Source organism: Salvelinus sp. IW2-2015, linkage group LG26, assembly GCF_002910315.2.
Source record: "Salvelinus sp. IW2-2015 linkage group LG26, ASM291031v2, whole genome shotgun sequence".
In the NCBI taxonomy this organism is placed as follows: Eukaryota; Metazoa; Chordata; class Actinopteri; order Salmoniformes; family Salmonidae; genus Salvelinus; species Salvelinus sp. IW2-2015.
Window position 1 is genome coordinate 28487707 of NC_036866.1, and position 16457 is coordinate 28504163.

General features: G+C 42.0%; 2 protein-coding genes across 3 annotated transcripts in view; one reads left to right on the forward strand and one right to left on the reverse strand.

The window, feature by feature from the left end:
• The first annotated feature begins 26 nt into the window (after nt 1–26).
• LOC111952730 (dnaJ homolog subfamily A member 2) lies at nt 27–8953 on the forward strand. Its single transcript, XM_023971627.2, has 9 exons — nt 27–247; nt 905–964; nt 1503–1738; nt 1833–1913; nt 2067–2200; nt 2304–2500; nt 2747–2891; nt 2976–3103; nt 7358–8953. The coding sequence occupies exons 1-9, from the start codon at nt 170–172 to the stop codon at nt 7544–7546; spliced, it is 1248 nt and encodes a 415-aa protein (XP_023827395.1). The 5' UTR covers nt 27–169; the 3' UTR covers nt 7547–8953.
• LOC111952729 (uncharacterized) overlaps nt 8853–16457 on the reverse strand; it is a 21508-nt gene continuing 13903 nt past the window's right edge. Inside the window, exons 5-9 of one of the 2 annotated variants that reach the window (XM_023971626.1) lie at nt 10704–10745; nt 9868–10374; nt 9563–9667; nt 9382–9473; nt 8853–9262 (exon numbers count right to left, since the gene is read on the reverse strand). In XM_023971626.1, coding sequence (XP_023827394.1) covers nt 9160–9262; nt 9382–9473; nt 9563–9667; nt 9868–10374; nt 10704–10745 — 849 coding nt within the window. In that variant the 3' untranslated portion in view covers nt 8853–9159. Of the gene's footprint in view, nt 9263–9381; nt 9474–9562; nt 9668–9867; nt 10375–10514; nt 10746–16457 lie in introns of both variants that reach the window. The other variant, XM_023971625.1, reaches the window with a different exon arrangement.

The window sequence follows — 16457 nt, forward strand, 5'->3', positions numbered from 1 at the left end:
ACTCTCATCATCTCTGCTATCTCTCTGGAGCATATCAGCTGACTGACAGCGCGCTGACCCAAATTGACGCATTGCGTATGACGTTTCCACCCGGCTTGTCTTCTCTCGTTTCCTTTCAACCGCAATTCCGCAGGTCTTTCTCTGTGTGTAGCCCTAGATAGATAGCATTATGGCCAACGTTGTGGATACCAAGCTATACGACATCCTCGGAGTTTCACCCTCCGCTTCCGAAAACGAGCTAAAGAAGGTACGTGACAGGTGTTATTATTGTTAAAAAAGAACACCACCACAGTGCCTACACAGACATTTTGGTGATTAATTAGACAGCAAAACTGGGTTGGTGTGGCCTTGCCAACACTGTTCAGATGCTAAGCTAACTAGCCTTGCGAGTTAGACAGCGGATATTTCTGGAGAAAATAATTGATATAATGAAAAGCTAGCAATGTCTTTCTCTGATTGACAACTCGATCTAATGTAGCTAGACAGTTAGTTAGCTGTTAGGAAGTTGGTTAGATGTATTTTATACATGGGAAACTAACGTTAGGCCTTCCTTAATGCATAGAAAGTAACATTCGTTATCCCAGACAGTCAGATCGTTGCTAGACGATGCGCTGCAGATTGCTGCTCGAAGTTAGCTGCAGTGGCTAGCTGGCTTAACGTTAGCGTGAGGAAACAAATCTGTCAGCGTAGAACCATAGAGGTACTAGTTAGGCTATGTGTTAGCTAGCCGGTTAGTACATACGATCAGAATTTCTGGTTAGACTATTAGCTAGCTGGAAGATTTTCAGATTCAGAAAGTGTTGGTCTTGCGGCAGCAGCAGTGTAAAGCTACGCAGTTAGAAACATTTTGGCCCTATAACAGCCCAGAGACAGTAACTGAAGTAGTTGTTTCTTTTGTGTGCAGGCATACCGCAAGTTGGCCAAAGAGTACCACCCTGATAAGAACCCAGATGCCGGGGACAAGGTAAGAGAGAGGTGGTTATACACACATGTGACACAGCACACAACGAATCATAACACGCTAATCACGCCACATCACGATCACCAGCCATGGTAGTACCATTACACAGGCCTATCTATATTGAGCAGTAACTAAGATGGGTATTAAATTGACTTTGGTATTAGTCAAATGGCCTCCTCTCTAGAGCAGGAGTGCACCTGGCTAGTCTGTAGAGGCTCCTTCTCTCTCTTGGTCTCATCTGCTTCATATACAGCACTGACTTGAGATAACTGGCAGGTGAAAGCTAATTCCCAACCAGCATGTTCTGCATCTCTCAACTGGCCTGTGTAACATCAGTGCAGATGAAGGAGGAGAGGAAAGTAAACCACGTTAGATTATTGCATTGGGAGAGGAGTATCTGTGAGACAACTGCATGTGGGGATTGTTCATGCAGATTTAAAGTAAACAGTGGGAAAATGTCACCTGAGGTTGTAGAATGTCTGTGGGAGGTAGTTATGATAAAGAATGGCAGGTCCCTAATAGTTCACCCCTTTTCTCCCAGTTTAAGGAGATCAGTTTTGCTTATGAGGTGCTGACCAATCCAGAGAAGAAGGAGCTGTATGATCGCTATGGAGAGCAGGGGCTGCGGGAGGGAGGTGGTGGAGGGGCTGGCATGGACGACATCTTCTCCCACATCTTTGGAGGGGGGCTGTTTGGCTTTATGGGGGGGCAGGGACGTGGAGGGGGAGGACGCAACGGGGGACGCAGGAGAGGAGAGGACATGGTGCACCCCCTCAAGTGAGTGACAGTTACTCTCCCTTCACTTCTCTAGTCTTCCATCCAGACATTGTTGGTTATGCCTTACCTAACCCTGCCTACCTTTCTAACACAGAGTATCACTGGAAGACCTCTACAATGGTAAAACAACCAAACTACAGCTCAGCAAGAATGTCCTGTGTGCTTCCTGCAATGGGTGAGTTTACACACTTTTAAAGAATGTATTTAATGTGAAAATCAATGTTAGTAGTTGCTGAGCTACTCCACTTTTTGAAATAAATCACATCTTTAACATGAGCTATATTGTTTAATGTGATACTTTACTCTCCTCACTTTGGTCTGTCTCCAGTGCGGGGGGTAAGGCGGGGGCGGTGCAGAAGTGCGTGGCCTGCAGAGGGAGAGGCATGAGGATCATGATCAGACAGCTGGCTCCTGGCATGGTCCAACAGATGCAGTCAGTCTGCACAGACTGCAACGGAGAGGGTAGGAAAACACACACACATTCACATAGTCTGCAATTTTATGAATACACTTTTGAAACACATTTTTTTTATAGGAAACTAATCCTTTTGATGTTTTTGTATAGGGGAGGTGATCAGTGAGAAGGACCGTTGTAAGAAGTGTGAGGGTCGTAAGGTGAACAAGGAGACCAAGCTGTTGGAGGTCCATGTTGATAAAGGCATGAAACACGGCCAGAAGATCAGCTTCACAGGAGAGGCTGACCAGGCCCCAGGCACTGAGCCTGGAGACATACTACTGGTCCTACAGGAGAAGGAGCATGAGGTAATATACACACTCTCACACACACATTGTAGCAGAGAGTACTTGAAGACTTAAACAAACTACTGGAAACCTCTTCAAGTGATGTGTTCGGAAATTCCTTCGATTCCTCCATGAAGATGGCCCTCAATTCACACCTTCTGAGTTTGAGACATTCCTGAAACTCTCGCCCACTTGTCATTCAGAGCAGTTCAAAGTGCTGAGAAAGTGTTAAGTGTGTGTGTAAGTGTGTGTGTGTGTGTTCTGCAGGGGTTCCGTCGTGACGGCCATGACCTTCACATGACGCAGCGTATCGGCCTGGTGGAGGCTCTGTGTGGCTTCCAACTAGCAGTCACACACCTTGACGGACGCCAGCTCGCTGTCAAATATCCCCCCGGCAAGGTTATAGAGCCAGGTAAAACACACACATCACCTCAAGTATATATCTATTTGATCCGACCTGTATCATTAAATTGATGATTGTGTGTGTTTGTGTCAGGTTGTATACGGGTGGTGAAGGGAGAGGGGATGCCTCAGTACAGGAACCCATTTGAGAAGGGAGATCTGTTCATCAAGTTTGACATCCAGTTCCCTGAAAACAACTGGATCAGTCCTGAGAAACTCTCTGTAAGTACCTCTAAGAACTAACTGGCCTGCCTAAGGTGTCCAACCATTTAGTTCACAGTCCAGGACATCACACATTGTCTCAACCATCACTTTGTCTACATGATCGTACTGAGCAGGGTTTCCGTTAGGAAAATGTAGCGCCGCCGGACATTTGACTGGCAGAATTTTAATATATCGTACATTTGAGAAATTTACCAGTCCCATATGCATTGGGTGCATAACCTAATTAGGCCGTCCACCCACAGTGCTCAGAATGACAGAAATCACATTTAGATTATGGTAATTCATTTTAACAGAACAAGTCGAGGATGCAACTATGTGCATCCTTCTTACCGAATTCCGATGCACAATAAGATGAGTAATGAACAGCAAAATCACTAGTCTATGTCAATCTACTATCCCCCATAGTAGAACAGTTTACTTTTTCTATTGGTCAGCTTGTCATTCTGTGCGAGAAAGAAATGGCCTATCCCAAACAGACTCTGGGACAGTTGTGGGGCGATAGATCCCAAATTCATACAACCAGTAGGCCTAGGCAAAAAATAAATTTGGGGAGTAGAACATGAGTGAAATAGGTTTCAATGTTATATGGAAGTCTTTATGAAATAATTACCTTATCTAGCTACATATTGAACCTCCATCCTCTCAGGCCAGGGGCACAACAATATATGAATTAATGGTTGGATCAGAATAGCCGTTATAATCATTGGCCAGTACATAGTGATTTGGACTTGTGGTTTTGCTTAATTCTATCTCCATCCAAGGCTAATTTAGGAAAGGCCCAATTTTAGCTAGCTAGCCAGCTACCGGAGGATAACAACACAAGGAGATGCAGCAATTCAAGTTWTTCTGTCAATGATGTGTGTTTTCAATGGGATTTGATAGGAGTGACGCCAAAATTCAAGCTAGCTTCCCCTGACACTTTTTTTTGGGTGCTCCTCGACCATTCACAATTGAGCTTGCTCAGTTTAGCTCAACGCTGATTGGCAAGTTTTTGTATACTTTTTTTTAAATCAAGGGAGGCCAGATGCTTGCTGACTTCCTTGCCTTCAATGCTACAGTTGTCATGTATTCATTATCTTTGGTTACATTTTTGTAGTTTGCATGTTTCATTAATGATTAACATGGTTAAATAGTTGTAAATCTCTGCTTGATTTAGCTTTTGGTATATTTGGCATTTTATACATATTCTGTATTTCCAAGAAAGAAATAATTAATTAACACACTACTGTAGATAAATGGATACTACTTGTTATAAAACAGAAATTGCTCTCCGTAAATAAATAGTGAGACATTCTCAGTCTGAAGCCATTAGGCTATGGCTTTCATAGCCCTATAATAATGATACAAGTTATATCCCCTTAAAAAGGGTTTATTTTCAACCTCTGGGGTATAACATGTTGGGCAAAGTGGTATAGGAGAGTTTGACCCCTAACTTGAGTTCATTCTTCGCCAATGAGAATCAAGAAGAGCCAATGTCCTTCATGACTGTGAAAGGCCTCGATTCTAGGCCGTAGGAAATCCTACATCCATCTCATTAGATCAGAACAGGATGGATCAACAGTGATTCATATTACTGGTCTGCATCCTAAAAAAAGGATAGTTGTGTTTTGCTGCATAACAAGCTTACATTATTTGTCTGCCCATATGATGTGGATCATCGTCAGGTTATTAGATATATACGTTTTAGTAACAAAAGATCACCATGGTTATAATTACACTTTAAACAGGTAGTTTGTAAATGTGTAGAATGTGTTTGTTTTGGGTCCACACTGATAAGTTAACTTATGCAAATTTGACCYTCACAGAGGATTTTCTTCTGAATAACTGGTCAGAGCAGAGCACTTTCCATTCAGCTTCAGGCAACTTGGATGTAAGGCTTGATCACACCTGTAGTGACTACTTCTATTTGTCACTCCCATTGTTGCTTATCCATTGTTCACTAGATATATCAATGTAATTACACCCAACACAATGTTGAAAAACCAAATGCTTCCCACCTCTAGATCACATAACTAGATGTGAGCTGGAGGTGATCCCAACGCTGCCACCAATATAGCGGAATAAAGTGAAAGCTGCAATAGGGACTCTAACCAGGGCTCATACCTGGAAAAGTGAACTCTAATGGCCATTGCCATGAAAGTCTAGCCAACAATGCTGGCATATGCCTTGTTACAATAGCCTAAGTATAAATTTAAACCAAACAGATTTGTTTTACAGGTCTTCTTTCCCAACATTTATATATTCATCAAATCTGACAAATACAGCTTTTTACTCCAACTCCGACACAGCACCAGTATCCCAAAGTATTAAGTGAAAACATGCATAGAAAACAGCATTGGCATTAACGTAAGGCTGCTTTATAAGTATTTCAATGACAACCTGGTTGATTAACAATATTGGGTTGTTATTGTCCTCAATATTGAGGAAATTATTGTCCAAAAACAAACAAGTGGCGCTGACCCAATGACAAAGATGGTGAATATACGCACTCACCGGGAGGGAAAATGGCAGATGTTCTCCGCTAGTGCCAATATGACAGGCTACTGTTCGCTCAATTAAGTTAAGAATTTTGATAACTAAAAGACAGATTGGAAGCTTTTCATTGCCATCTCTTTACATCAATAGCCATTTGCTTTCCAAATAGTTCTTCCGCAATTGTATTTTTAAATATTGCGATATGCCAGGGTGGGTCTCTGCTTTTCACTGAGTCGCAATGCCATCATCCTCTATTTGGTATTTGCAGCGTGCTCTGCCCAAATTGCGGGCCCTTCCATATTCAGGTTATGCGATGAAGCAATCCAGCTTCTTCGTCTTTTTTTTTTTTAAGCTAATGATCCTCTGTGGCCATATCATGCTATCTGTTGTAGTAGTCTATTTTGTGTTGCCTATTTTGAATGATTTTATTTATTTATGTATAGGTAGTAGTAAGCTAATTAGGCGATATCATTTTGGCAATTTTAATTCAATTTACCTTAGGGAACGCTTACACGGAACCCAAACCGGCTGCGCGCGTGCGCCATCGTGCATACATTTATTGTGTCCCCACACACCAAACGAGATCACGACACGCAGGTTAAAATATCAAAACAAACTCTGAACCAATTATATGAATTTGGGGACAGGTCAAAAAGCATTAAACATTTATGGTAATTTACCTAGTTAGCTTGCACTTGCTAGCTAATTTGTCCTATTTAGCTAGCTTGCTGTTGCTAGCTAATTTGCCCTGGGATTTAAACATTGAGTTGTTATTTTACCTGAAATGCTCATGGTCCTCTACTCCGACAATTAATCCACATATAAAACGGTCAACCGACTCGTTTTTAGTCATCTCTCTTCCTTCCAGGCTTTTTCTTCTCTTGACTTGACTTTATATTGGTAACTTTAATAAATTAGGTGCATTACCGCCACTGACCTCGTTCGTCTTTCAGTCACCCACATGGGTATAACCAATGAGGAGATGGCACGTGGGTACCTGCTTCTATAAACTAATGAGGAGATGGGAGAGGCAGGACTTGCAGCGCAATCTGCATCAGAAATAGAATGGCTTTCTATTTTAGCCCTTGGCAACACAGATGCTCGTTGGCGCACGCAAGCGGTGTGGGTGCAATAATTGAGTAACATAGATTTCAAATTTTATTTTGCAACGCTCGCGGTGTAGTCATCCTGTTAGCTTCCTCTAGCCCTATGGACACGCGGCAAATGCCTTTTAACGTGGCATAAACACAACCAGTCATGATGTTTTCATCTGATTGTCAAACAATCACTTAACAAAGGTGATTCAGTCTATAACACAACAAAATGTGGAAAAAGTTAGCATGTGAGTACTTTCTGAAGGCACTGTATATGCACTTGAATGGGAAGTGCACTTCAATTACCAGTTGAGAAATAAAAATAGTACCTATTTGTAATGGTGGCTATCAAAACAGTTTTTAACACATGAATTCATTTAGAATTGTTGTGCAATGATTGGGCTTATAAAAGCATGTTTCACTCCAGCAGCAACAGGAGCTGTAGCAGCAGCTCTTGCACTGTCTGTCCAATTTTCTGCATAAACTTGGCTCTGTATCTGTATGCTGTGCGTGTGTAAATAATAATCTTGAAACTAACAAAAATACACCGCCAATTTAATTACACTAAATTATGCAAATTAACCTATATACCGATTACATTTTTGTATCATCCAAAAGACGGCTATTACCAGTTAACCTGGTACTGAGATATGCAGAATGTGTGTTTTGCCTGTATTTTTAGGAGTTGGAGGATCTGCTGCCTGGGCGTGCGGAGGTTCCAGTTATCTCATCGGAGGCGGAAGAGGTTGACCTCCAGGACTGTGAGGTCAGAGGTCAGGGGTCAGCGGGGGCCAGGAGAGAGGCTTACAACGACAGCTCTGATGAGGAGGGTGGACCACATGGCCCAGGGGTACAGTGTGCCCACCAGTAGACTGAATACATACACACCCTTCTCTCGCTGGTCTGTGTGCCCATCTGTTGAGTACTCGGAGGGAAGGGCACCCCTCCACTGCCCCTCCCCCAGGTCCCATCAGGACCCTCCATCCTCTTCATTCCTCCATCAGCCAATCAGTGTTTGAGTGTGGTCAGCAGGCTGTGATGGGTGTTTAGTGGCCATTTGACATCTTATGTTTGTAGGCTCTACATCTGTCTGGAAACATTGTCATTTGGGAACCTTGTGTACAAAATGAAAATATTGTCTAGTGAAATTATTAATTTATCTTCTAACAGGCTTCAGTGTCGTAGTCTAGTCTTAGTCACACACCAGCGCATGCTGAAAACACATTTAACACAGACCTACCATAGCCCCTGGTCTACACGGTGGCCTGCTGTGCCACACAGAAAGCTATTGTATTGCTTCCTGTAAGCTCAAACGTCTCCCATCGCTGAGGCACCTCGGGACTACCTGGTTCAGATTTCTCTCCACCAATCAAATAGCTTGAATCTTTAGGCTTATTTACCTTTGTCAGAAAAAAACATGTTTCTCTTCTGTGAGGATTGTGCTTTTGCGCATGCGTGCGTGTGACCACAGAGCTTGTGTCTTGAGTAGCATACTCTAAACTGAGTGTGTGTGTGTGTGTGTGATTTAGTAGCTGGGTGTGTGTGAGCTGCTGTAGAATGTTCTGGCTTCTCTGCTCATAGCGGTGTGTGTTCTGTGTGTATCGCCAGTGTGAGTGGAGACCTCGTTTTATGTTCAATTAAAGATAAAAACATTTGAATGTGTTGAACTTCTCTCCCACCTTGACCATGTAACATTTAGCCCCTGACCCCTAACCTCTGACCTGTGCATTATACACAACTTTCCATGCCAGTACAACTGTCACACATGCCATCTCAACTTCCATTCCCTTAGCTCTGTAAATACCAACCCCAGCCCCTGTGCACGGTCACATCTCAATACTCTACAGTTGCCTCCTTCCCTCCTATCCAAATTCCTGTTCTTCATCTGCACTGATGGGACAAGACAGCATGGTCATGGTCAGTTGGCACAAATGTTTTGGAACACTACCTGGAAAAACAATAATTTCCTGTTTCAACATTTTGCATTAGTGTGCACTATTGAACATGATCCAGGTGAAAGCAGCATGGTGTTACTAGGCCACACATGGATTTCCTTTCTCATGTCGTTCTGTCAGATCAGTACAGATGGAGTGGATAGGAGGCTACTTTAAACTGTAGAGATGTAGTCATCTGACTGTCACTGTATATATACTATATAGGCCACTGGAGGGACACGCTACAGACAGGGGCTTTATTTAGTAAATGATGTTATTATTGTTGATGATGCTCATTTTTTGTTAGGATGACAATTAAACTGTATAATAAACTGTCACCATCAGCTCTGTTTTTGTGTTCATCCACTTACCATCAGGCTACAGTATAAGCCAATGACAGAAGAAGCCAGAACTGGCTAATGTGGCTTGTAAACAGGTTGMGTAGTAGTGTAGTGAATGACAGATTGAAGGGGGAACAGCCGGGGCGGGACTTTAACCAGCAATACTTATCAGATTTCTAGTGAGACAGATGTGTAGCGTAATAGCATAATTAGCTTGTGCTGGTGGCTAGCCTAAGTGAGTCAGCAGTGTCGTCTGTCTCTGCACTGTGGAGTCTCACTGGACCCAGCAGCTCCTTGAAGCCTGCTGTATTCCTGGGAGGAGGGAGAGCAAAAGGGAAAGAGATGGGAATAAAGAACGAGTGAAAGGTGGAACTTGACACCAGTCTGGTTTGTTACCTGTATCTCTTACATATTGTGTGTGTGTGTGTTACCTGTCTCGTTTGGACTGCATGACATAGGAGCGTTCTCTCCTCAGCTGCTCCAGTCTCTCTCTGACCACTGTCTTCTGCTGGCTCTTATCCGCCTGACAGAAACACACAGTCCAGAATCACACACCCCCTCCAATGCCTGACAATGGGGTATATTACATGTGGTTATGTGTGTGTTTGTCACCTGGGGCAGGTTATGTGTGAGGTGTCGGAGTCTGTCAGTCTGTCTGAGGCCCATCAGGTCTTCCTGGGACTTCTTGTTCTGAATGATTGACAGCCGCTCCTGGACCTGACACACAGGAAGTAGTCACATGCCTTAGTGACATATCTCTTTTATAATATTTTTTTTCCTTTGTTCTGTGCCTTTCTTTCTAAAACCCACCCTCTGTACATCGCTCTTGCTCTCTCACACACCCTCAGTAGTTGTCCCTGTCTATTCCATTCCTTCTTTCTCTCTCCCTTCTCTTGATCACCCCCCCTCCGTCTCACCCTCAGTAATTGTCTCTCTCTGTCTCGCTGTTGTTTCTGCTCCACTTTCCTCTGCAGGTCCACCAAGCTGCGCATCGTTTTCTCTCTCTCCATCATAGAGACCGGCTCCAATGTCCTCTCTCTCTCCATCACACTCCCCATTGTTTTCTCTCCCTCCATTGTTCGGTCTCCCTCTAGAGTAGTGTGTGGGGTGTTGAGGGTCTCCTGGGCTGATGTAAGGGGTGCAGGTCTACTCAGGGCCCAGAGCTCTGTCATGTCCTCCCTCTCCCCTCCCACAGAGCGCGGGTAAGCACTTCCATTGGCTCCCAAAGCAGTGAGGTCATCAGTGTGTTCCTCATCGACAGGTGGACTTCCGCGCCTTCTCTCAGCGTCCTGCTGGGCTCTGCCCCATGTTGGAGGCTCCTCAGTGTGTGTGTGCTCAGGGGGCAGAGTGTGTGTGATAGGTGTGTGTGTGGGCACATTAGAAAGTGTTTCTGCCTTCTCTGACTGCTCCATCACCAACTCCTTCTGCAACACACACAGTCATCACAGTTATAATCTGAACCTTAGTGAGCCAGATGGAACATTGGCGAGCCAAACAGAATCTTAAGAGTGCCACATGGAATCTGAGAGCCAGACGGAATCTTAGAGAGACTAACATAGACTACCTGGCCCGTGGTGGGGTGCTGGTCTGTAGGTGGTAAGAGCTGTTCAACCTCAGAGCTGTACTGTGACAGAGACGAGTCCAACACCTTCACCTGGTCTGTGTCTCTGGTTGTGTTGTTGTAGTGTTTGTGTCCAGGTGCGTCATAGTGTGTGTATCCGGGGGTGTTGTGTGTGTCACAGTGCACACTCACCTCACCCACTTCCTCTTGTTGCTCTGTTGCAGTAGACATGACCTACAGAACCACAACACAAAGAATACACAGTTCAGATCTCTGTGTGACAGTGTTTCTGATCCTAGATCTGTGTGTGAGACGGACCTGGGCCAAATATAGTTTGCATTCGGAAAGTATTCAGACCCGTTGACTTTTTCCACATTTTGTTATGTTACAGCTCTATTCTAAAATGGATACTATTGTTTTCCCCCCTCATCAATCTATACACAATACCCCATAATGAAAAAGCAAAAACAGGTTTTCTATACATTTTTGCAAATTTATTACAAATGAAAAAAAAGTATTCAGACCCTTTACTCAGTACTTTGTTGAAGCACCTTTGGCAGCGATTACAGCCTCCAGTCTTGTTGGGTATTTCTCTTATTCTTCTCTGCAGATCCTCTCAAGCTCTGTCAGGTTGGATGGGGAGCGTCGCTGCACAGCTATTTTCAGTTCTCTACAGAGATGTTAGATTGGGTTAAAGTCTGGGCTCTGGCTGAGCCACTCAAGGACATTCAGAGACTTGTCCCAAATCCACTCCTGTGTTGTCTTGGCTGTGTGCTTAGGGTTGTTGTCCTGTTGGAAGGTGAAACTTCACCTTCATTTTCAATACATTTGCTAAGATTTCTAAAAACATGTTTTCACTTTGTCATTATGGGGTATTGTGCGTAGATGGGTGAGTCAATGTGAATGTAATACATTTTGAATTCAGGCTGTAACACAACAACATTTGGAATAAGTCAAGGGGTATGAATACTTTCTGAAGGCACTGTAGTTGAATTAGTCTAAATATATTATCATAAGCATATGGTTTGGAGGGTTCTTATATATGAATCTTGATATAGACTATAGCTAGAATTAAATACTTGAGGTACATTGAATCACCTCAACATTAGACTAGACCACGTTTGCAGCTTCAAAATGACAACATATTTTCAAAATAAGTGAGACATACGGTAATACAGTAACACTTGACATCAATTTCTTATACATCTGTAGTAATTTTTTGATCATAACAATAGCAACATTGTTGTTACATAGGATTTAGCTAGTGTCGTGTCTTTGGCATCATTACACTGAAGACTTATTTTTATAAAAAATTCTCTGTAATTATTATTACGTGATTAACCTGTTTGGGCTGCAGGGGCAGTATTGAGTAGCCTGGATAAAAGGTGCCCATTTCAAACGGCCTCGTACTCAATTCTTGCTCGTACAATATGCATATTATTATTACTATTGGATAGAAAACACTCTCTAGTTTCTAAAACCGTTTGAATTATATCTGTGAGTAAAACAGAACTKATTTTGCAGCAAACTTCCTGACAGGAAGTGGAAAATCTGAACTCGATGCTCTGTTCTAGGGCCTGCCTATAAATGTGCTTGATATTTATTAGTATACATGCACTTCATTAGCCTTCCACTAGATGTCAACAGGCAGTGAGAGAAGAAATGGAGTGTATAACATGATCTGAGGTCGAATAAAAGCTCTTGGCATGACGTGACCCCAATTTCCTGTTTTCTGGAACGCGCGAGAAGGGACCTGGTATTGCCTTCTGTAAAGCTGTCGTTATAGACGACTAATATCTCCGGCTTTGATTTTATTTGATAAATGTGACAATATCATCGTAAAGTATGTTTTTTCAATGTAGTTTTATTAGATTATTGAATTTTTTTCGGGACGTTAGGCGTGTTGCTTTGTCTGCGTTTGTTCACGAAGGAGAGCTTCGCGCCACTTTGCTAGCTTTCCGTGCTAATTGACTGGAGAAGAGGACATTCTAAAACCAAACAACGATTGTTCCCGACAAAGGACCCCTTGTACAACATTCTGATGGAAGATCATCAAAAGTAGGACCCATTTTATGATGCTATTTCATATATCTGTCGAACATGTTGTACTAGTAGTTTGCGCCCAGATTTTGGGCACTCTCTCGCTATAACTAAGCTGGATGTCGTAATGAAGTTATTTTTAGAATTCTAACACGGCGATTGCATTAAGAACTAGTGTATCTATCATTTCCTATACAACATGTATTTTTTAGTAACGTTTATGAATAGTTATTTGGTCAGAATAGTTGAGTGTCATAAAAATATCCGGACTTTCTGGGAAAAAGATGCTACGTTAGCACAATGTATAACCACTGATTTCAGCTCTAAATATGCACATTTTCGAACAAAACATGTTATAGGACTGTCATCTGATGAAGCTTATCAAGGTTAGTCAAAAATTATATATCTTTTGCTGGTTTGTTACGATCGCTAACTTTTGCTGCTGGTAAATGGCTTGTGTTTCTGGCTATTGTGGTAAGCTAATATAATGCTATATTGTGTTTTCGCTGTAAAACACTTAATAAATCGGAAATATTGGCTGGAATCACAAGATGCTTGTCTTTCATTTGCTGTACACCATGTATTTTTCAGAAATGTTTTATGATGAGTATTTAGGTATTTCACGGGTGTCTGTAATTACTCTGGCTGCTTCGGTGCTATTTGTGACGGTAGCTGTGATGGTAGCTGCAATGTAAAACTGATTTATACCTCAAATATGCACATTTTTCGAACAAAACATAGATTTATTGTATAACATGTTATAAGACTGTCATCTGATGAAGTTGTTTCTTGGTTAGTTTGGTTGGTTCTTGGTTAGTTAGGTTGGTTTTGTGCATGCTACCTGTGCTGTGAAAAATGTCTGTCCTTTTTTGTATTTGGTGGTGAGCTAACATAAATATACGTGGTGTTTTCGCTGTAAAACATTTTAAAAATCGGACATGTTGGCTGGATTCACAAGATGTTTATCTTTCATTTGCTGTATTGGACTTGTTAATGTGTGAAAGTTAAATATTTCTAAAAAATATCTTTTGAATTTCGCTCCCTGCACTTGAAGTGGCTGTTGTCATATTGTGCCCGGCTTCGGGCTTGCAGCCCAAAGAAGTTAAACTAAATTAATCATGTAACTGTAATTAACTAGGAAGTCGGGGCACCAAGGAAAATATTCAGATTACAAAGTTATGATTTTCCTAATATATTTTAATATCTGATCAATTAGTCTTCTAATCAATAAATTTTTCTTTACCTCACGTTAGTCTCATTCCAAACATCGTAAATTGTTGGTTATCTGCATGAACCCAGTCTTCACTATGAGTCATCCATACATCAATTGTCTTAAATCATTTATTTACTAACTAAATAATCACAGAAATGCACAAAACAAATAAGTAGATATGGTTACAAGGAAATGATAGGGGAATGTTCCCTAGTGGGCTAAACCGGCATGGCGGTTTGTTAGACAAAGGGACTCAGGAGGGCGCGAAAGTTAAAAGACACTACAAAGTTGATAATTATAACAATTGAAATGCTAATCCTTTGTACATGAACGCTCCAACATTCAGGAATAATTGCAATCAATATATATATATATTTACGCTCAGTGTTTTGTCGTGATCTCTGTTGGAAAGTTTGTTTCTGTTGGAGAGTTTGTCCGTCCTCTCTCTCTCTGCTGTGGTTAGAATGGATAGTACAGAGTAACATTCAGAAATGTTGTTATAGATAGATGTTTTGGCGGTTGTCGGTCTTTGCGTTCAATGGTACCGAATTCCTAGCTGCAGACAAGTAATTAGTATCAAAGATTTGTTCTTATTCTGTCGGTTCGATAGTCTCAGAGTTGAACCACGTGGTATGGTTAAGAATTCAGCAAACGTCTGAAACCTTAGCCCTCTCGTGGTTATCGAGGTAAGATGGTCTCTACTCAAACCTTAGCCCTCTCGTAATTGAGAGAAGCATGGTCTCTACTCAAAACTTAGCCCTCTCGTAATTGAGAGAAGCATGGTCTCTACTCAAACCTTAGCCCTCTCGTAAGTGAAAGAAGCATGGTCTGAAGATAAATTCCTACGGTGGGGGTTATATTCGGAAGAGCAGAAAGGGGCTGTCCCATGACGCCAGATTAATGTCTGTGCTCATGGGGCCGGCCAATGATTTAGTTAAACTCAAAGGAATTGGAGTTTCCTTCATTAAACAGTTTAAAATCACATTACATAATTTCACAAATAGTTTCATCTTTACTCATTCATTTTACATTCATTTTATACAACAATTAGATGCAAGCCTCATAACTGAGACTCTTGTATAAACAGGGTTATGGTAATGTTGCTGTATTGTCTCTCATTAGTTTCACAAACATTAAACGAAATGGACCGGTCGTAGCTGGATTCTTCCCCGACCGTGTACACCTTCTACAAAACATGTACATTGTTAAGTCCTCAAGTTCTATGCTGGAGAAGAGGTTCTGTTCTCCTGTGAAACCTTTTCTCTCTATATACTGTCTGGCCATGAGGAAGAGAGTCTCCTCCAGGAATTTACGACCTGAGATAACAGCAGCCTGAGTGTAGGCGAGAGAGAGAGGGGGAAGGCACGCTATACCCAAAGAGCGCCACGTCATGACACAATAAATTGCTTTATAATTCCATAATAATGAGGTTATTAAATAAATTGTATGAATTGTTCTTCTTCGGTATTATGATGGTCTGCAAACAAATATTAAAGGTGCATGGCGCCAACTACTGTATTTTCCTGCCTACTATTCTGTAGTATGAATTCATTATGTGTTGAGAAAAACTGCCCTACCAACTAAACCTGCACCCATTAAAACCTCACCACTATTCAACTACTTTGGTCCTACCTGATCCTACTCCAGGCCAGCAGCCTGGGAGAACGGGACTCTATTGTTCAAAACATCGTATAAATTTAATGCAGTAAAACCTCGTACACCCAAGTACTTCTCTGCAGCTGCCTCCACAACATCTATCCTCTGTGATTTATATTCCATTTCTGCGGTACAATTGACAACCAGCACCATGGGTACTCATACAGTTTACACACACATCTTTTTCAACCGATAATACACATTCCATTGTCTCAAGTCCTCCTGCACACTTCTCACATCTAGGAATCTCCCTCTTGCACACTACTGCCACATGACCATAAATTTAACAACTGAAACACTGTAATCTGTAATGGAAAAACTCAGTAGTACAGACAGTGTCTTCTCTGTTTCACCACGCTCTCCACTGGGTCTGTATTGCACCCAACGGCGAGAGTCACACCGGGAATCTTCAACTTCAGTTGATCCTCCTCAATACTTAACGCCACTCCACTTACCACTACTTTCAACCGTGCCCTGCTCCAGATAGGAAAGCAAGTCACAGGTTGTGGTCCAAAGCTCAAATTAAGTGGACACTTCTGATGAAGTATCATGACGTCTGACGCGTATACACTTGCAGGGCAAGGGGCGAGTGAGGAAAGAAGGATTTTTAAATGGACCACCCTTGGCCGGAAATTCGGCACCCATTCATCCCGCGATGATTGTGTTTTCAGCCACTGGTAGCTTGTGGGTGCTTTGTATGCGCTACAGTCAATTATGAGTGCATGTCTACTTATATTAAATATATAATTATTAATATACACCTACTGTATGATAGCTAGCAAATTAATTAGTTACCTAACGTTAGCCTGCCTAGCCGGAACTTCTGAAGAAGGAAATGTTTTATTTCTACAATTTCCAAAAGCTAACCAAACAAAAACATATTTACTTTTTATGAGACGTGTTTGTGCCGTCATGTGCATTAGTAGCACAATTTCGAACTTATTTGCATTCGTTTTTACTTACACTTGTATGTTCACTTCTCCATTGAAGTTGTTTTTAAGTTTTCGCAGACTTTTGTTAGCGGATGTACAATCGTC

What these genes read in the sequence shown, in the direction of transcription:
- LOC111952730 (XM_023971627.2), top strand. Translation starts at nt 170, where the DNA reads ATGGCCAACGTTGTGGATACCAAGCTATACGACATCCTCGGAGTTTCA. An exon ending in ACCCAGATGCCGGGGACAAG is followed by an intron (nt 965 to 1,502) that starts GTAAGAGAGAGG and finishes CTTTTCTCCCAG; the next exon opens with TTTAAGGAGATCAGTTTTGC. An exon ending in CACAGACTGCAACGGAGAGG is followed by an intron (nt 2,201 to 2,303) that starts GTAGGAAAACAC and finishes GTTTTTGTATAG; the next exon opens with GGGAGGTGATCAGTGAGAAG.